Source organism: Euleptes europaea, chromosome 5 (assembly GCF_029931775.1).
Source record: "Euleptes europaea isolate rEulEur1 chromosome 5, rEulEur1.hap1, whole genome shotgun sequence".
Classification (NCBI taxonomy): domain Eukaryota; kingdom Metazoa; phylum Chordata; class Lepidosauria; order Squamata; family Sphaerodactylidae; genus Euleptes; species Euleptes europaea.
Window position 1 is genome coordinate 89,933,053 of NC_079316.1, and position 21,533 is coordinate 89,954,585.

A 21,533-nucleotide genomic window follows, 5' to 3' on the forward strand; every position below is an offset into this window, starting at 1 on the left:
GCTTCCCCCCCGGGCCCCGACCTCCTCCTCCTCGCCGCCGCCGCCTGGGCTCCTTCCTTCCCTCCCCGGCTGGCCTGCCGTCCGCCCTTTCTCAGCGCCTCGGCCTCAGCCTCCTCTGCCAGCCAAAACAAGCGCAAAAAATCCCGCCCGCTGATTGGCTGCCGCTCCCTGCCCTCGAGCCCGCATTCAAAACCCGGCCGCACTGTGAGGGGAGGGAAAGGGGGGAGGAGGGGGGTGGTGCTTTACCTCACACACCGCCCCTTTTGTGGCGGGGAATAAACCCCAAATGGGGCGATGAGGAGAGGTTTCGTGGTTGACTTTTGGTGGGGGGGCGCGCCTCTTCCTCCTCCTCAGAAACGTTTCCAGAGCCGCACTCAAGGGGCCAAAGAGCCGCATGCGGCTCGGGAGCCGCTGTTTGCCGACCCCTGTTCTAGGCCATACAAGTCACAAACTGTGCACTGCACTTTACACCTATTACAGTTCCTTTAAGTAACACAGATTAATCCAGTGAAACAATATACATGGACCATATGCATTTTGGCCTAGAAGGCCTTGCTCATTGGTCACAACCTACTAGTACATACGCACTAGATGAAGGATTAAATGGTGTTGTAAGCTGGGTGAGTTAAAGTGGTTGCATTCCCAAATATATATTAAAGTAAAAATAACTCAGAATTTTACCTCTGGCTCATGTTCTTAACAGCCACATCAAAGGGAATGTAAAGGTATGCTCATTCTGGACACAGCAGTTCCTTCACTTCAGTGTGCATGTGTGTACTGCAATTTGATCTTGTTACATTGTTTAAATAGCCTCTATAATTGTTTTTGGTAGACACTGAGAGTTTATGAAACAGAGTATGAACTAGATGGATCAAGAGAGTTCCAAAATGTAATTACTATATAAATCTGCCGTTGAACAAATACATAACTTCTATATATTTGGAAAATGAAAAGTATATTTAGCTGTTATTTCCTTAACCAGGCAACTGTGAGATACAACTGCTAGTAATTCTTGCGCTCCTACAGTAGGGTTTGAATTAGGGAGGTAAAATTTCTATAAATTTTGAAGCCATGGAGAAAACTACTTCTTTTAAAGAAAATAACTGAAATTTGAGAAGAAATTGAAATGTTTGCAATACATTCTTAACACTAGTCTTGTTCCTTCAAGAACTCTGCTTCTACTTTAAGAGGACCCAAGTCCAACCCTTGTGTCCTAGTTATTTGGGAGAAAGGAGGGTGTATAAGTATTTTAAATAAGTAAATGTATTGTATGTAACTGTAGGACATAAAATTGTACCATTCGATTTTATTCATGAAATGAAAAGTAAAAATCTCTGTTTTAATACAACAATAATTTAACCCTTCTAAACCCATAGACTTCAGTGGACTTAAAAAGGCATAAGTGTGGTTAAAAAGGGATAACTGTGGTTAAAAAGGCATAACTGTGGTTAAAAAGGCATAACTCTGGTTAAAAAGGTATAACTCTGGTTAGGACTGCAATCTTGATTGCCAGCTAGGCCCTCCTAGGTCACCAACCCTCCTGTCCCCAATCTCTCTTTTAAGGCTCTCTTCCCCAGCCTTGTTAGGCTTCTCTCCCTACTTCTTCCTCCCCTTTGTTGTTTCTAGGAGAAGAAGAAAAGAAGGAGGAGTTGGTTTTTATACCCCCCTTTTTATAACCCGCTTTTCTCTACTGTAAGGAATCTCAAAGTGGCTTACAATCGCCTTCCCTCTCCCCCACTACAACAGGCACCTTATGAGTTAGGTGGGGCTGAGAGAGTTCTGAGAGAACTGTGACTGGCCCAAGGTCACCCAGCTGGCTTCATGTACAAGAGTGGGGAAACAAACCCAGTTCTCCAGATTAGAGTCTGCTTCTCTTAACTACTACACCATGCTCGCTCTCAGGACATGGGTCCCCTCCCTATGTCCTCACAGAGCCATAAGTTGCTGACCTCTTGTGAGAGCGAATGACTGGCTTGAGGTCTCCCAGTAAGTTTCATGACCAGTGGGGATTAGGACTGGGGAGATGTGGCTTCAGGTCTAATACTGTGTCACACTGGAAGTTGTCACATAAGAACATAAGAAAAGCCATGCTGGATCAGACCAAGGCCCATCAAGTCCAGCAGTCTGCTCATACAGTGGCCAACCAGGTGCCTCTAGGAAGCCCACAAACAAGATGACTGCAGCAGCACCATCCTGCCTGTGTTCCACAGCACCTAAGATAATAGGCATGCTCCTCTGATCCTGGAGAGAACAGGTATGCATCTTGACTAGTATCCATTTTTACTAGTAGCCATGAATAGCCCTCCCCTCCCCTCTTAAAGCCTTCCAAATTGGCAGCCATCACCACATCCTGGGGCAGGGAGTTCCACCATTTTACTATGCGTTGAGTGGAGAAATACTTCCATTTATTTGTTTTGAATCTCTCACCCTCCAGCAAATGACCCGGTGTTCTGGTATTATGAGAGAGGGAGAAAAGCTTCTCCCTGTCCAATCCCTCCACACCATGCATAATATTATAGATCTCTATAATGTCTCCCTTAACTGCCTTCTTTCCAACCTAAGCAGCCCGAAGCGTTTCAGCCGCTCCTCATAGGGCAGTTGCTGTAGCCCCCTGATTATTTTGGTTGCTCTTTTCTACATCTTCTCAAGCTCTGTAATATCCTTTTTTAGGTGTGGTGACCAGAACTAGACACAGCATTCCAAGTGTGGTCTCACCATAGATTTGTGCAAGGGCAGTGTGATAGCAGCAGTTTTATTCTCTATTCTCTGTCTAATGATGGCCGGCATGGAGTTTGCCTTTTCACAGCAGCCGCACACTGGGTTGACATCTTCATCGAGCTATCCACCACCGCCTCAAGATCCCTTTTTTGGTCTGTTGCTGGCAGCACAGATCCCATCAGTTAATATGTGAAGTTGGGATTTTTTGCCCAATATGCATCACTTTACACTTGCTCACATTGAATCTTATTTGCCATTTTCCTGCCCCCTCCTCCAGTTTGGAGAGATCTTCACAGTCCATTTTTGTTTTAACCACCGTAAATAATGTCACGAAGGGTCTTGGGTCTGGATGCCGGGAGGGTCTCTGGCCTGGAGGAGGTTGGGGCTGAGACAATCTCCTCCGCCTCAGACCAGTCCGAGGGGGAGTCGGAGCTTGACTCTCCCTCAGGCGTCGCCAGAGTGCCGCAGGACACACCTTGCGGTCAGACTCCAGCCTGTATCCTCCCCGGCAGTCAGACTTCTCTGGCCTTATATAGCCTCCAGGCCAGAGAAGTCTCTCCCAAGCTCCGCCCCTAACCCTCCCCCCGGAAGCCCATATAAGGACTGGTAAGCCTTGCCTCCCCAGCCCTGGAACATCGGGCGCGGCTTGCGCCCCTGCCTTGCTCGGGCTCGCCCACCCGACAGCTGGGGGTTGGAGGGGACGACCACGGCCGACCCTCCCCCCGTGCCGCGGCTGCGGTGCCCCCCCTTGGCCAGGAGTGGGGCCGGGCTGCTTGTTACCCCCGTGGGGGCTGTGGCGGGCCCCGCGGGTCGGCGGCCCAAGGCTCCAGAGGGGGCGGCGACCGGGCCTCCTGGGCGTCAGCCCGCTGCTCCCGTGGCGGTTGTGGCTGACCCCGCGGGTCGGCGGCCCGCGGCTCCAGAGGGGTCTGCGTCCGGGCCTCCTGGGCGTCGGCTCGCTGCTCCTGCGGCGGCTTTGGCGGGCCCCGCGGGTTGGCGGCCCGCGGCTCCTGAGGAGGCGTCGGCTGGGCGTCCGGGGCGTCGGCTCGCCCCTCTCGCGGCGCCTCTGGGTGGGCTTGCTCTCCCCTCGTCAGCTGCTGGGGGATGAGAAAGCCCCGGTAAGTCACCCCCCCCCCGGGAAGCCCGGTGAGTGTGGGGGCGGCGGTTTGGCCCGGGAGGGGGGATGGGGAGCCCCCCCCGGGACAAATAATTTAGTATCATCTGCAAGCTTGGCCACCTTGCTGTTCACCCCAACTCCAGGTCATTGATGAACAGGTTGAAATGTGACAGAAATGTGACAGTGGAGAGGACTCACTATTTGTTCCTAGGTCTTTATCACAGAATTAAAGAACTGCACTTTGAAATGCACATGATAGTGCGGAAGAGAAAAATCAATCACATGACTACTCTCTAGAATCCCAAGTTTCAACCACTCTCAAGATATTAAAGGATTGTTTAAATATAGAATGCTTTCAAGAGCCCCAGTAGGATGCCAGTGATGGTCCTCAAGCTATTGTTGCAAGGAATCTGCAATTGAAAACATCCCTAGGATGGGAAGTATCCATCTTGTAAATTTTGTATTTTTCTTTTCCTGTAGATACAGAAGCGTTTTGACAAAGCCGTGGATGAAGCGCTTTCTAATTTGTCTTTTCTGAAATGTGAAAAGGCTTATATCAAAATGCTGCCTGCCAAAGGCCTGAGCCAGCCAGAAGTGTTACAGATGTTGAAGGATTACAGCTCAATGGGTATGTCTGAGAATGTGCTGGTGTGATAAACATGTTCAATAGTCGGTTTCATGAGTTCTGTTTGCCTGTGTGGAGAAAGCCCTGGTACTTCATAACTAACGTTTTCTGACATCCGCCTTTGTTTCTAAGTAGTTTTTTCTTTAGTTTCAAAGAGGAAAAGATGGTGACAAAGAAAGCCTTGCTATAGTCCCATAATTATGGAGAAACACAGTGAATTGAATGGGTATGCAGAAATCTTAAGTTGGTTTAGGTGTTTTGGACCTCAGCCTGACATATTGTAAAAAGGAATACTTTTTACATTTGCTTGCGGGATGCCTGGGTATAAACTCTGGTTATAAGGTAAAGGTTGCTGGGTACCCAAGGTTGGGTAGGAATATAAAGGTTAAAAATATTTAAAAACCTTAAAATAGCACTATGGCATTTTCTAGGGTTGATATCTGTAACCACATACTTAACATGGGTTTTAATTGACCACTGATGAAGGCCCAATAGGCCAAAATGCGTCTGGTATGTGGTTACAGATATCAACCCTAGGAAATGCCATTGTGTTATTTTAATGTTTTTAAATATTTTTAACCTTTACATAGTGCTTTGAAGAAAGTATATTTTCAGTCTCTCTCTCTCTCTCTCTCTCTCTCTCTCTCTCTCTCTCTCTCTCTCTCTCTCTCTCTCTCTCTCTCTCCTCTCTCTCTCTCTCTCTCTCCCTCTCTCTCCCTCTCTCCCCTCCCCCTCCCTCCCTCTCTCTCTCTGAAATCATCTTCCGTCAGGATCGAACTCAGGTCATGAGCAGAGTTTTTGACTGCAGTACTGCAGCTTACCACTGCCCCACAGGGCTTTATTTTTGTTTTATTTTTATTTTGTTTGCATCTAGTTTTCATGAGTTTTGGCACCAGTGAAAACATACTGCCTGTTGTTAAAGAATTATAAGTAAGCCAGGGGATCACATGCTTCTCCTCCTTGTCTGTTCCCTGCCTCCAGAGCTTGGCTAGCCGGGCTCCACAGTAGCAGGCTACAGGCTAGGAGAATGGCTTTGGTCCTGGGAATGGCTTTGGTCCTGGTTTTGGGCCACTGGTCCGCTTTCCCTTGGCAAGTAGCTCGACAGGCTCCAGGGGGTTAGCTAGTTTAGTGCCCAGGCCTCTACGGAGTCCCCATTTTTCCATCACTGCTGCAATCACTTGAAAGACCTTTAGCTGAAGTAAAGATGGAATAAGGGGTAAAAAAGCAGACACGTGTTGGTTTTGTTGTTGATTTTTAATAATGCTTAAATGCTCTGAACAGATTTTTTTTTGTCTGGAGCAGCCATAAAGAAATGCTTTAAATAAATTAAAATTCTTTAAAGACTAAAAGCAATAACCAGGGTTAAGCATTGTTTACTTAATCCTGGTTCAGAGATCCAAACCTGTTAACTTCTGTACTAGCCCAATAAAGAGAAACCTTAATATGCAAAATTTGGCAAATGCCTACACAGGGGTGGAGGAAAAAGATGTCGTCCTGAGCAGACATACCGGTGCGTCGCTCCTGCCTGTAATGTGGTTTTAAGATAAATATTTTACCTTACTTTAAGTTTTTCTTCTGCTGGACAAGTTTGGAAGTGGAATCGCCGCTTATGACTCCTAGATTGCTTTGCGTTCTCTTTTGGTAAACCAATTCTAAGTTGCCTACGCAGGATTTGAGAGAGCTTAAGGTATTGGTTGTTTTGATTAAGATGCATTTGTGTTGCAGTTTGAAGATGGCAGAGTGGCAACTTCTGTAGTCATTGCAAAGCAAAACAGTGTGAACAGTAAACTTCAGTTTTGATCAGTAAAGTGTTTTTAAATAAGATGAATACCAACCAATTTTTATTTCACTATTTTCAGGAGACGTACGCTGGCAGGATGGCAAAGTTTCAGGGACGGTATACAGTGGGGAAGAAAAACTTACTAAGCTGCTAGTGAAGGTAATGCAGTTTGTATTTAAGGTTATTGAATGTGTGTGTATTTTTTTTAAAGAAACAGCTCAGATGAAATGAGTTTTGTCCTGAAAAGTAGTTACTAAAAATACTCCCACCCCCAAGTGCTCATCAGAAGATGAAGACAAAAATTTGGAGAAATGCAGGTAGAGAAAAGAAGTATTAGCGAAATAGCTACCAAGTAAAGTACATTTGCACAAGACATGCTGGGCAGCACATCACTGTCAATATTCATGAAAGGGTGCAACAAGACACGTAGTGCACCAGAAAGGAATGTATTCATTGGCTGTATCCTGCTGTGGCTTCATTGCAGTTGATTGGCGGTAACACTAAGTACTGGTTGTATCATACTTAATAAGACTGTTTTGAGAAGCCATACTAATTAATTTTGGCCCTGCAAGGCAGGGAACTTGCTCTGCCAGTCTTGGGTTTCAGTTGGAGGATCAACTGGTGGCTGCTGCCCACCTAGGATCCAGTTTAGCCTGTAAATATTCAAGCATCATCCATGGCAAGTGGGAAGGACCCAGATCTCTTCCCCCAACATGGGCCTAAACTCCATAATGACACCTTAGGATGGGGAAACAATGTGAAGAGTGCCTTTCACCCATTTTTTTCTGTTCTACAGGGACACTTTGCATTTAATTTAACAGGCAGTTCAATAGATCTTCTGATGCAATTCCTTTCATATCATAGAATCATAGAATTACAGAGTTGGGAGGGACCACCAGGGTCATATAGTCCAACCCCCTGCACAATGCAGGAAATTCACAACTACCTCCCCCCAGTCCCTGCTAGACTGCTCAGTGTAATGCTAAACCTAGCCCTAGATATGTGGGAACTGAGCGCCCTATGCTCTCATTGTGACTGGCTGAATAAGTGCTTAAAACTTCCTGCATATAGGTTTTCATCCTCACATGGACACAATGGGCATTGAGGATCTTATGCCAGGCGGTACTTTCCACAGCCTACCTCTTAAATTAAAATCACATTGCTGTGTTTCGTTACGTAAGGGGAACTGAGAACAGAAACTATTCCATAATTTATGTAACATGTGCTTCCTGATAGGCCAGCAGTCCTAGTGGCAACGTTATGCTACAAAAGTGTATTTTTTACACCTGTTAGTGTATATATTTGGTCCCCCCCCCCCCGGCCTTCCTCAAGTAAAAACCTGTGGTGGGGACATCTACAATCTCGCCTCTCTGTATTTGAGGAGGGTTCTTTTGGAGTTTTTCACAGACTTCCAGATGTTGCTCCTTCTCATTTTCTGTGCTGTCTGCACTGACTGGACTCCAATAACTAGTTTCAGATTGGACGTGCATGGCCTCTCAGATGTTTGTGTTTTTCATTGTTCATGAGAAGAGATATTTACAGTGCTATTTAGTAGAGATTCCATTGAAGACATAAGTGTCCGTTGAGAGCAGTCTGCAGAAACAGTTTAATTATTTAGGAAGAGTTGTAGATCACTGGTGGCTTACCTGTGACACTTATAGTAGGGTTTTATACCCCATCTGGATGGGAGCTGGAAAAGCCAGAGGCTGCTCTGTGTCACATGGTTGGCCCCTGTGTTCCTGCCTGGCTCTTCTTTGTTGTTCTGCTGTCTGCTTCCCACCTTAGTAGACTGGAAGTAAAACCACTCTCAGGGCACAGTGGCCTGTGTGTGAACTGTGTTGGAGTGATCCTCTTAGAAGTTAAAGATGTCACCAAAAAGAGTGACCATTGGTTGTGCAGAGTTATATGGCTGAAATCTGTTAATTTTTAATTAATAAGTGATAGGCGTGGAAAGACAGCTGTTAAGGTGCATGTGGAACATGCTGTTGCTTAATAAATGTTTGTATAACACCCAGGCTTATGCATGCACAGATTAATACATGGTATTATTCTTCAGGATCAGCTTATGATCTCTGTATTGTATGTATGCCAGAAAAGTAAAATTATGCACGTTGAGTCAATTTTTATGATTTTCTTTTGCATAATTTTGCCATGTTTACTCTTTTGCGGGATTATTTTATTTCTGCTAATTGTGACTGGGGGAAAGACAGGGAGCTGTTCTGTCACTATGCATTGATGTTCTGCCTCCAACCAATGGCAACCTTATTCAATAATTCTTCTGGCTTCTGAGGTTCCAGCAGGCATTATCCACCATCAGGAGTATCTTTGCAGCTTTAAGGGCTAGACATCTTTGCACCGTGACTCTTGAGATTCTCAGGAAACTGAATTTCATGCCGGTATCATTTCCTCCTTTTTTTTCTGTGCTCCTCTGCAGTGTGCCCTAGCCATGCCTTGGCTCTCTTTTTCATCTTGCAGTCAGTCGATTCACTGTCAGTCTTTTTCACAAGGTTTATGATGGTGGAATAGCCTCTCGAGTGAGATCAGGGCCCTGCGGGACCCTAAGGAGTTCCACATGGCCTGTAAAACAGAGCTATTCCGCCAGGCTTATTGGTTGAGGCCAGCTACGGTTTCATATAAATCATTGCTGGCCTCCCCAACCCCCTCACCGTCACAGTATTTTAATTCCATCTGCTTGCCTAGTTAAACCTTTTTACAATTAGAGGCGCCAAAGTAGTTTTAGGATTGGTTTTAGACTTTTAGGGCTATTTTAAATGCTGTTTTAAAAGGTTTTATCGATTAAATGGGTTTTATTCCCTTGTAAGCCGCTCTGAGCCCGGTCTTGGCCGGGGAGAGCGGGGTATTAAATTTAAACAATCAATCAATAAATATTTGCTTATTTTATTTTATTCGATTTTTACCCTGTTCTTTTTCCTGGCTAAGGCTGGGCTCAGCTAACAGTAATTGGAAAAGATCCAGCATCATAAAAAACTGCGAACTGATCAAGAGGATCTGAGGCTGGGACGAGTGTGTGTCTGCACCATACCACTGCATCTTCTCTGGTTGCTGTGATGCCCCTCTAAACTGAAATAGAAGTGGGGGGGACACATCTGTGTTCTGATTCCAAGACTCGGTGTGCTTCTTTTCACTTCCTAGAGTGTCTGAATTCAAGGCAGACAGCTTATCTGTGCTCTTTAGAGCACTGCCCAAGGGCTTCCCATTGCACAGGCAGTACGTTTCACCATGGAGCCACCCCCAATTCTGGTTCTCAAAGGCATGCTGGGAGAACGTAACACCATGCGCATGCCTGAAGAGGAGAAGACTGAGAGGGGATATGATAACCATCTTCAAGTACTTGAAAGGCTGTCATAGAGAGGATGATGCCGAGTTCTTTTCTGCTGCCCCAGGAGGTTGGACCAGAACCAACGGGTTGAAATTAAATCAAAACAGTTTCCGTCTTGACATTAGGAAGAATTTTCTGACTGTTAGAGCGGTTCCTCAGTGGAACAGGCTTCCTCGGGAGGTGGTAAGCTCTCCTTCCTTGGAGGTTTTTAAGAAGAGGTTAGATGGCCATTGGTCAGCAATGCTGATTCTGTGACCTTCGGCAGATGATGAAAGGGAAGGCATCTTGGTCATCTTCTGGTCACTGGGGGTGTGTGGGGGGGAGGTAGTTGTGAATGTCCTGTATTGTGCAGGGGGTTGGACTAGATGACCCTGGTGGTCCCTTCCAACTCTATAATTCTATGATTCTTTGCTTGGCCAAGTGCTATGAAACAGGAACTGTTGGCTTGTGTGAGTAAGGATGGATGTTCTTACTAGGGAACTAGCAAAGCTGGTAAAATATTTCTTGTTTCTAGGTGCCTGGGATTTTCCCTGTCCTGTCACAAAATATGGCATAACTGCCCTCCAATAAAACCCTCTTATGAACTATGGAGGAAAGGCCTTATATTGAGAAGCTGGTGAGCTGGCATGTGGCTATTGTTTGTTTAGGGTATGTCTTCAGCAGCCTTCCCTCATCTCCATATACTTCTTTTCTCTCATCACAAGCAGCAGGGGTGTCTTTTCATATTTATGGGTTATTCTGTTTTAGTTCTCTTCCCACCCACATTTAAGTGCCAGTCTGCACTGCTTCTGTGTTCTTGCACGGTGTTTCCAAACTACATTTAATGTGCAAGAGATGTGTATAGCCCTATGTGCATAAATTTCTTTCCAGGTTCTATCTCAAGTCTCTGTCCTTAGCAAAACACAGTGGTGTATTCTTGTGAGCGCGCACATGCTCTGTTAAACCTCCCACCCTTGTTAAAAGCACGTTAAGTGAGGTTGGAGTTGAAACAGAATCCATATTGAGTCACAGGTTTTTTTTTTAATTAGGTGTCTGTGATAGTTACTCCACTTCAGTATAAAAGAGAAAAAGTGAAAATATATTCAAGATTCTTGTTTATCGTCTAGGCACAGAATTATACAGTGCTGGTATCAGGGTTTGTAACGATAACAGGTTGAATCAGAAATGTTATATGTGTACTTTTCCCTTCTCTATCACCATCTGGAGGAATGAATAAAGTAGCACTACTGAATGGTTAATGTCTCCTTACGTTAACTGCTGCATCCGCATAAAGTAGCTATTGACTTGCTGGGTCATTTTAGATGCTAAGTACTTGGGATGCACAGTGTTTCCTTTTTCTCACATTCACTTATATTTAGTCCTCAGCAACCTTTTAGTGAAGCCCCAACCATCTCTTTTTCTCTCTCCCTCCCCAGAACATTCTTCCCTCCTTTGTTTAGGGGTTTTTGTCGGCATAGTTTTATACTTGTTTGGAGTTTGTTATGACCCCAAATGCATCGGATGGTTCAAAGAAGTCCCAGTATGGTCTAGGAAATTGAGATACCTTGGGACTTAGTCATGGACTACTGGATCTGGAAAGGGAATGGAGGATGCCATATGTTTTGAGTACCTGTTAAAGAAGGATCCAGAGTATGCATGAAAGATGATTGCATCAATATTTAGGACATAACTATGTGCCCAAACATATGTCATGAAGTGTTGACTTCAAAAAGCTGCCTCAGGAGAGTGCAGTTTAAAATGTGGAAGGGGGTGCTTAATCCTCTGTCCCAGCAGCTCACCTCCCACCCCAACCAGGACTCCAACCCATGTTTACACTTGTAAACATGTGCATGGAGGAGAAGAATGTGCTGTCTAGTTGCAACTGATTTATGGTGACCCCAACCATGGGGTGTTCAAGGCAGGAGATGAGCAGAGGTGGTTTGCCATTGCTTTCCTCTGTGTATCAACTCCAGTCTTCCTTGATGGTCTCCCATTCAAGTACTGACTGTGGCCGATCTTGCTTAGCTCCCTCCCCTCAGGAGAAACCTGTCAGTGGATTGAGCAGAATTTGAAGCCTTCCTCCAGCCTAATAAACCTTTGTCCAACAGAAGAGTCACATAAGTTGGAGAAAGACTCTTTAGGCACGAGGATGTTCCACGTAGGATACGTGGCCAGAATTTGGGATGTTAATTTGGAACGGGGAAGCAGGAAAAGGGTTAAACGTGTCCACAAAAAATTACACCATGGCTCTTCTATTTTTCTTTATCTTAAAAAAATTGAGGTTTGCGTGTAATCTTTACATATACCCCTGTTACACCTGTTGTGTAAAGTTCTGCGTTGGCAAATGGTGAACAAAATCTGAAATGTCGTTCTGTGTACTAAAACACCCCACACAAATGTCAGCTGGGTGTGTACCATGTTGACGTCCTTCTCCCCCCATCCCCTGAGTGTGTGCTGCGAGTTGGTGAAAACGACTCATTTCAATGTAGTGTGTGTCCCATTATGTGAACGCCATCTTTGTAAGATGCTTTTTATTTTTTAAGTTACCTTATGCGGTGGCTTCACTTCAGCAAATTGCTAATGTAGTGGATGTGTTTTCTTTTATCATGGAAAGGAGAATTCAATGAGGAAAGAAGCAGGTATATATTTAAAGGTAAAGGTCACCTGTGCAAGCACCGGGTCATTCCTGACCCATGGGGTGACGTCACATCCTGACGTTTACTAGGCAGACTTTGTTTACGGGGTGGTTTGCCAGTGCCTTCCCCAGTCATCTTCCCTTTACCCCCAGCAAGCTGGGTACTCATTTTACTGACCTCGGAAGGATGGAAGGCGGAGTCAACCTTGAGCCGGCTACCTGAAACCGACTTCCATTGGGATCGAACTCAGGTCATGAGCAGAGCTTTTGACTGCAGTACTGCAGCTTACCATTCTGCGCCAGGGGGCTCCTGAGGTATATATTTACCTTTCAAAAAAGCTTACCCTCTGCTTCTCCTGTCAGTTCATTAGAACATGAGCAGAGAATGGTTTTTTTTTTTTACACTTTGTAGGCGCCTCTTCGGTCTGCACTCAGAAATCCTATTAGGCCAACCTTTAGCCTGACTGTGCGTGAATCTGACTTGATGCCGGCCTCTAGCATGCTTCCTCCCTCTTTCCTTCTCATGCAGCCAGTGCTGAAAGATTTCTGATTTAAAACTAACTGCAGTTATCTGTGACGTACAAATGTGGGTGCACACTTTAACTGGAATTAGCTTTCCTACCACAAGTCATGATCCTAAACCAAGGTTTAATCCAAGCTTGGACTCCTTATGTATGGATGTGTGAGGGGGCTAATTCTAGTTCCGCGAGCAAGGGAGAGGAGAAGCACGAGCCCACGGACTAGCCGGTTTTGTGTACACGGAGGCTTTGTGTGAATCTGAACTCAGCTTCCTAAAACAAAAATGTTAATTGTAGGAAATGACAATAGCATTCGTTGTATGGATGGCGTAGTCAGGATTTGTGAAGCCTTCTAGGAAAACTCCATAGAACTCTGGGATATCCTCATCAGACTTCACCAAGTTAAGTGCTCCTCTGTGGCGGGAGAGGCTAACAAAATTCTTCTGTAACAAAAAGTAGGTGGATAGTTCAGACTATGGTCGCTATTTTGGGGTGGTGGTGGTGATGGAGTGATTTTATTAACATTTCTGGTGTGATCACAACCTAACCATAATGCACTGATATTTCTTCCTGAAGGTTTATGAGGAATTTGCGTGGAGTAACCCTCTTCATCCAGATGTATTCCCAGGCTTGAGGAAAATGGAAGCAGAAGTAGTAAGAATGGCTTGCACACTCTTCCATGGTGGACCCGATTGTTGTGGCACAGTAAGTAAGACGGTCCCCTGAGCTTTCCCAACATAGTTTGGATTCTTTATCTCTTAGCTAGTTGCAATGATAATATTTCCCTCTCAACATTAATAGTTCTATGCAGGCAGCTTTTAGTGTCTTACTTGCGAAACATCCCAGGGATACGCTTTCATCAGCTGAATTTGAATCTGCCCATCGTGACTGATGGTGCAAATGGGTTTGCAGTGTGCTAAGGTTGCTGGGTTGTTGTCGCTGCCTTAGTAGAAATAGTTACCTTGCCGGTTAATGCTTTGCCAGCAAATTGATTGCATGGTGTGTGTAAATAAACAAATGGCGAACTCATTTATTACTGCTGGTAATTTAGAAGGCCTCCGGTGTACCAGGTGACTAATTAGCTGTGATTCTGCAGGAGCACTTTGCTTGCTCTCCCAGCTTGAGAGCTGCTGAACTAGTTAGCTTTCATAAAGGCAGAGGTTGTGCTGTACGTTGAGCTTGTAAGTGCCATCTTATAGAATCATAGAGTTGGAAGGGACCACCAGGGTCATCTAGTCCAACCCCCTGCACAATGCAGGAAATTCACAACTACCTCCTCCCCCACACCCCATGCTTGTAGTTTCTAGCTAAATAGGACATCAAAGGGTTGTGGATGTTGGGTAACAAAAATTTGCCAAGAATGCAAAAGAACTGCTGAGTTGGTCTTTTCTCCTTGGAGATTGCACGGGATAAATATGTTGGGATGTTGGACCACTTTGTGGAAAAGTTTCTGAAATTCCAGAAATAAAGTTGCTAGTGTCAGCATTCTCTGTACGCTGTTACCAAGAAGGGGAAAAGATAAACAAGAGAGCTCTTAGATCAGCTTCTGAGCAGTGCCTGTTGCTTGAACAGTTTGAAGACAGTCTTTTGCCCCTGAGATGCAGCTGCCAGTTCTTCATCAGGAAGAGTAACACACAAAACTTGCTGCCCCACAACCTCTCCAAAGAAGATCTTTATGGTCATCTGATAACAACTTACTGGTGGTCCCTGGTCCTAAGAGTGTGCGGCTGTCCTCCACTAGCCGGCCTGGTGGAATGCTCTGTCTGGTGACATCAGGGCCCTGCGGGACCTTAAAGAGTTGCACAGGGCCTGCAAGACAGAGCTATTCCGCCAGGCCTATGGCTGAGGATAGCCGCAAATATCATCTGCTGGCCTCCCTATTGCCCCTCCTTCTTGTTATATTGTTGATGTCAGTGGAGGGGTAACCTGCTGCAAATACCCAGCAATGTGAGTATGGTTAGGCGCCATTTGAAACTTTGTAATTTTGTGTTTTAATTGGGATTTTAATGTTCTAAATTTAGATTCTTATTGTTGGTGTAGTGATGTCTTTATATGATGTTACCCGCTCTGAGCCAGCTTCGGCCGGGGAAGGTGGGTTATAAATCACAAAATAAATGAAATAAAAATAAGAAGCGCCTCCTTTGGAACCAGGGAGCCAGTAATTGCATCTGTGCTCCAACACTTACCAGCTGAACTTGGGTACAAGAGTGTCAACAACACAGCAAGGCTGGTACCAGTAGCCATCAGTTTACAGTCACTGCTTGAGAACTAGCAAGAGAGCCAGAAACTTTGCAACCTGGGTGGGACTTGGATGCTGGAAGGCAATGCAGTCCTACACAAAGTTATGCCAGTCCAAGCCCGTTGATTTCGTTGCTCTTAGACTGGTGTAACTCTGCATAGAATTGAACTGTGAATGTTGCACATTATCATGGAATGTGCATAACAGGGTGTCAGCGGAGGAGGGCCTGAGGGAAGAGAGAACTGGGAGATGATTCCAGCCCTTTGTAACTTCCTGAAACTAATCTTGCCAGTTTGCCTTGTCTCTTGCAACCTGGAAGGAGGCAGCAGCCAATAAACAGTCAAACTTTGAAAGGAGATTAAGTTAAAAGGACTTGGTGATAAGGTTGGAGGTCAGTAGACTTAGCTTTTTGCGGCATGCAGGCTGAAGATGAAGTGTGAGAAAAGATTTGTTCCCTCTGACTAGCAACAGATTTTTTATTAATTACACTAATATTGCATTTCCTCCCCCAAAAAATGTTCCACGTTTGCCGGGGGACGGAATAGCTCATCCTCTTAGTTGTGGTGCCTTCAGAGCTGCAGTTTCTGTTTTGCATAACATCACTGAAATGTGGCTTTCAGAAGAGTCTAAAAGCCATTTATCTGTAGGTTGGAATTATTCTAGACTGAACTAGACGGCCTTTATTTTTTTACTTTGGACATGCTGAGTCATTCTGTGGGTTACATGGAATGGCTGCCTAGATCTTTCTGCCCTATTATGGAAATTGGTTGATTTCATATTGTTGTCTCTTCCTTTGCATTATGTTATCTTCCTTATTTTATTCTTGCGACTTATTTCTTGTAACTAAAATGTTAGTGTTCGAAACTCTCAGTGTCCTACTCCTGTTCCTTTCATATCATACTACTCAGCTGGTATCTGGGGACTCAGCTGCCTTGATTCTTTTTGAATGACTTAGTCGGCTCTTAGCCTTGATATACTTCAAGGCCATTCTCACAATACTTGGCTAATGTACAATAACATAAAAGCATATAATTCAATCTCTCCACTTTTAGACATTCCTGGAGTAACCTGGCATTCCCCAATGCCTGTAATTAGTTCTGTGTTGCTTCAGAAATGTTTCAAGCCATGTGGCTTTGCTTTATAGCATGTTTACACCACATGCTAATGACTTCCGCTCATTGGGTGGTGTATAATTTAAACCAGTATCAGTTTCAACAAAAGTCCTGTCAAACAGTTGCAAAACCCCTTTAAGTCCCCCCCCCCAGCTATTCCAGCTCCAAACTGTCCCTCTTTCGTCCTCACCCAACGACATGACATGTGTCCGGAATTCTTTTAGCTAGGTATCGACCAATCATCAAAACCCATTGAATAAAAACCCATTGAATAAACATCTTCAAGCCATTACTTCCATTTAGGAAACATGTTTATCTTAGTACTTAAAACTAGACAAAAGGTCATCACCTTACCTCATAGCTGTAAAAATATTGCTATTGCATGACTAAGGAATCCCAGGGTGATGCTGCACACCTACTTTATTGGCTCCCTGTCTCTGCTCATTCTGCATTTTGAGACTCAGCAGATCTCTCAGGTATACAGAAGAATGAGACTTATGATTTTTCCCATTCACTCCAGAAAGGGATGGGAAAATCGAAAGAGTTGGATGCATAGTGCCTGCTGCAAGGATAAATTCAGCCTAAGCAAAAGTGCTTGTTGGTCGAAATAAAAAGTTCTTATAATATCAAGAACTGGATATGTAGATGACATGAGACCACAGTCCAAAACAAATGCTGTCTGTCCAGTTTTTGCTTTTTGTCCATTGAACGTCTGTTGGTGTTAGTTGAGGGAAATGGAGATGAATGCCTGAAAAGGCTGTCAGCTGTTGCTGAATCATATGCAGATATGAGAGGAAGTGTCCTGTGACAGTGATTCATACTGTTCCAAGCAGATATTGCAGTCTCTGCTGGAAGACAAACAAACAGTAATGTGGCCTGCAGTTTGAGCACAAAGGTTTCAGCGTGTGACGCAATATCATGCGTGGTGGTTCTGAAGCAATTGTGCCCAGAAACTGCTCGGTGTTTAAGTGGTGGAGAAGAGCAAGGGGCTCAAGGGAACGCCGTAAATGGGCAAATGTTTGCTTAGATTCTCATGGACCTTTTCTTGTTAATTTTTTTAAAAAATGTCTCTTAAACAGGGTTCTCAAATTGTTACAAGATTTTGCCCTTTTCTGCTTTTCACCTTATAATCTGCTACAGGTAGTTGGAATGTTTTGAAAAGAAGTGTGACCTGGCCCCACGACGCCATGCCAGCGAATGTGTTGCTTGACTTCATTTCCCATCTGACTAAATACACCTCTTTCTATCTCTTCTTGGTGTAATATTTTTGAGTGTTTCCTTGTGATGACAAGTTTGTTCCTGAAGCACAAGCCAAGTTAGGTCTTGCCCGGCTAGAAAAAGGTGTTGTCGTAACTTGTGTTTACATTTTTTTTTATTAGAAAGTTTTGCAAAAATTGGAAGGCATCTGTGGAAAAGGCCTTGCCACTTGAATCTACAGGAGGGTTTTTGGGGTGAGTGGGTGGGGTTATTTTAAATAGCTGGCTTCTGTTTAAATCACCAAGGTACAACTTAAATTTTTATTTACATCAGTGATTTGCTATTTATTATTTAGATACTTCCTAAGTAAAAGTGCATGTGAATTGGTTGCTATAACCATCCAAATAGTGATTTAAAAACTGAATAGACTCTTTATGCAACTTGAACAGGTATACATTTTAAAAAATATTTATTCAGTATTTTTTAATGTTTTAGAAAATGAAATTTTCTGATTTAAAAAAAAGTAAAAAAAAAGCATAGACCTTTCTTTTAGTAAAACTGAAGCTCTTTCTAGATCTAGGGTCATAAACTCAGCTCACAATATAATACTGTGTAAGCCTGTGCTACTATATCGTTAAGTGATGGTTTAAGTGTACATATTTGTTAAATTCCTTCTTAACAGTTGACCAGTGGTGGAACTGAGAGCATCTTGATGGCATGTAAAGCCTACAGAGACCTGGCTTATGAAAAAGGAATCAAGTACCCAGAAATGCAAGTACCTCTCTCTTTTTTAAGTGTTCACTTTTCTCCTAACAGAATTCCTTGTTTGGGGCAACTTATCTTTGTCCATCATCTCTTCCATCTAGTTACTACTTTGTCAATCTTTCAAATGCTGAGCTAAAATGTATGCTGATAGAAATGGGTTCAAAAGCCATTTAGGAAATTTCGATTTATAATGGTCTAAATATTAACGATCATGGTTAGAATTCAAAGAGCTGCTTATTTACTCGCTTGAAGCTGAAACTATACCACTAATCTTTTCTTGCTGAATTTGCAAGCTAACCGAGAGTTCAGACACTTTTCAACTCTTTGATGACTTCAAGTTGCTTTCATCTTTGACAGTTAATTGAAACAGTTACAGAAAAGTTAGATTAATTGCTTTTTAATCGTTAAGAGCTGAGAGTGGCCTTCTCATCTTGCTATGTCAGATGCAACGCATATGCACATACTGTTTGGGTTATTTGTGTTTTTGTTGATTGTCGCAGATTTAATTATGAACCAATCCGTTATCTAGATAATACAATAGAAGAGATTTAGAGAAGGGTAAGACTGATATTTTTCTATAACTTGCACTCCTGTGACATGCAAATCAGATTTCTCTGGTTGGAAGTCTCAGAAGAAGACTAGCTGAGATAACTTGGGATTTTTGATAAACCCTAAAAACAGCGAAACAGCACACTGACACCTGATTTGCTTTTTAAACTATTATTTATTATAATACGATTAAGCAATGCTAGGAATTTTGATAATTTTAGCATTTATTTTCACAGTAATTATAGTGTGTGTGTTTTTTGTGCTTGTATTTTTTCTGTCTAGCTCAATAAAAATAATTGCTTTTCTCAATAAAAGATAAAAGTTCCTACAGGTGTTCTGTTTGATTTGCTGGTTAATAGTTCAAAGAACCAAACTCAAACCCCCCCCCCCCCCGCTCTCTTGTGTTATCAGAATTAAAGGTTGTTAATCACCCTCTAATAAGATAAATCCTGGAGAACTCTGCTGCTAAACTGTTTTGCACAGGCAGAGCCTTTTAAAGTGTTTATTGCAGGTCTTCTAATTGGATGCAGGAAGAAATCTCTCATTACACTCTGGGACTTGCATCTGCTAAATAGGATTTTTGCCTTTGCACAGACAACACACTCACTGCATGCAGTTTCAAAAATTCTTAGTCAGGTGGAATATGTGGTTACAGTTTTGGCTATCAGACCTCAAAGCACCTCTAGGAACTAGTGTGTAGTTCTGTGGATCCAGCACCCTATTTTAAAGTTCTGAATTATACTGGCATGTGTGCCAACCATCTGCACAAAGAAGGCACACCAGTTTCCTGCATTCCTCTCAGTTCCAAATCCCTGGAAAGATCATGTGGTCATGGGATCCATGTGGAGGAACAGCCAGGTGGGTCACTGGGCTGAAGTGAGGAGGGACAAGAAGATGTGAAATCACCCCCTTTCCCCAGCAGAGCTGTGCTTGTGGAAGAGAAAGGAGGACTGATTTCTTACCCTTGTTGTCCCTAGCCCTGCCCAGCTTGTAATCCTGGGAATGATCTTTTTAGGGAATAGGGAAGAACACAGGAAAATGCTGTGTTCCATGCATGGAGCAGTGGGACACATGTCACTGACCTTGGGCGTGCAACATAAGTTTGGTCAGTGTATATTCTAGAAATGCGATTATTATGTAGACTTCAAAGGTATGCAGCACGAAAGTTGACTGATGACGTCCTTTATCTAACTGGTTTGCACTCTATGTAAACCCCATTCAAATGAATTGTAATTACACGCTTCTAGCAAAGCCTCCTTTGGCTCATTTTTATGCTGCCTGAATCATTTACTTGTGAGGTTTACAAATGTTATCTTTTGTGGATACTGTTTTGCCCATAATTTTGTTTCTTGCTATCTTCTGCTGTTGCACCTTCAGAATACCCTTTGGCTTAAGCAAACGTTGTGGATTCTTTTGTGCTGTACACCTTTGGGTTTGTTCAAGTAGATGCTGACAGGCTAGGGGCTAACAAAATAGCTCTTGTTCTTATTTAACTAAAATCAGAAAAGAGGTGCTGACCTCTGATACACTACTGTTTTTAGTATTCTGTATATTTTCTTTAATTAAGTAAAATACACTTTTCTTTGGCAAGCTACTCACAATAATGACAGCGAGCCAGAGTGTGTATGAAAAGTACACATGAACACATGAAGTTGCCTTAAGCTGAATCAGACCACTGGTCCATCAAAGTCAGTATTATCTACTCAGACTGGCAGTGGCTCTCCAGGGTCTCAGGCTGAAGTCTTTCAGTCTTTTGAGTTCTCTAATACTATTTTTATTGATTTTATTCTAAAAAACAAACAAACCTTCTTTTGTCTGTTGCCTAAATTAGCTTAATCCCATTTTATTACCTTACAAAATAAAAGTTCCTAAAAGCTCTGACTAAAATACATTTTTATAAACATCAATATTTATCGTAGAAAGGTTGCCATCTCTGCTTATGTTCTTCGATCATCTCATAGTGTAGCATAGCCGAAAGTTTTGACATCGATGCATATTCATGCATTTTTATAGTCCACCTTTTTAGATCGGGTATCTCCTTATCTTTCCATTTTTGTGCCAGTTCCAGTCTCGCCGCTGTTATTGCATATTGGTACAACTCTTTAAACTTTGATGGAATTTGGGTTGGGATTATTCCCAATAGGAAGTGTTTAGCTGTCAGGGCTGTCTTTTATTAGCATTGTTTAAATGCTCATCTGAATTATGGAACGAGGTAGATCAGTGGCACATATGTACAGAACACTCAGCAGCATGACCTCAAGTGTGTCTGTACATATGTGAATAAGACCATATAGGTCAGCATTGTGTAGTCTGGTGGCGGCACTTCAGGAAGTGAAAGGTCTTTGCTGACATTTGTTTAACTGGTGATGCCCAGGATGGAGCTTGGCACCTTTTGCACTGCAAAGTGTTCACTCTGCAGCTGGCCCCTGTAGTTCTCTACAACTTTTGAACAAAAAATTCAGTTCAATCTAGAGTAGTAAATTCAAAGAGCTCCTTAAGACATTCTCGAAGGTTTGTGCGTGTCCTACAGGATTTTTGAGAGGTTTTAATTGGTCGGCTAACTGCGGTGCCGCCATTCAGCATTTTTTGAAATTCACCAGTTCCCAAGCTGCTTGTCATACTTTATGTGTGTGTGTAGGAAAAGTCCTTGCTGAGCATGTTGAATGAGTTTTTTAGTACTCTAAATTGCAACCGTAGACTAAAATGACATAGCAGTACTACATGAAGAGTGGAAAGTCGTATCTTTTTTGTGTATGTGTGTGTGAGTGGCTTAAACACACCATAAAAAAACAAAACAAAGGAAATAAAGATGCCAGGTAACAAGGGACAGCTTTATTGTCTGGTTTGGGGCTTTGTGTGTGTTGAGTGCCATCAAGTCGCTTCCAACTCATGGCGACCCTATGAATCAATGTCCTCCAAAACGTCCTATTGTTAACAGCCTTGCTGAGTTCCTGCAAACTGA

General features: G+C 43.4%; 1 protein-coding gene across 1 annotated transcript in view; it reads left to right on the plus strand.

The window, feature by feature from the left end:
* SGPL1 (sphingosine-1-phosphate lyase 1) overlaps positions 1–21,533 on the plus strand; it is a 41,581-nt gene that overhangs the window by 10,139 nt on the left and 9,909 nt on the right. The window contains exons 4-7 of the mRNA XM_056850507.1: positions 4,313–4,460; positions 6,317–6,396; positions 13,286–13,414; positions 17,940–18,028. Of these exons, the coding sequence (XP_056706485.1) occupies positions 4,313–4,460; positions 6,317–6,396; positions 13,286–13,414; positions 17,940–18,028 (446 nt within the window). The remainder of the gene's footprint in view (positions 1–4,312; positions 4,461–6,316; positions 6,397–13,285; positions 13,415–17,939; positions 18,029–21,533) is intronic.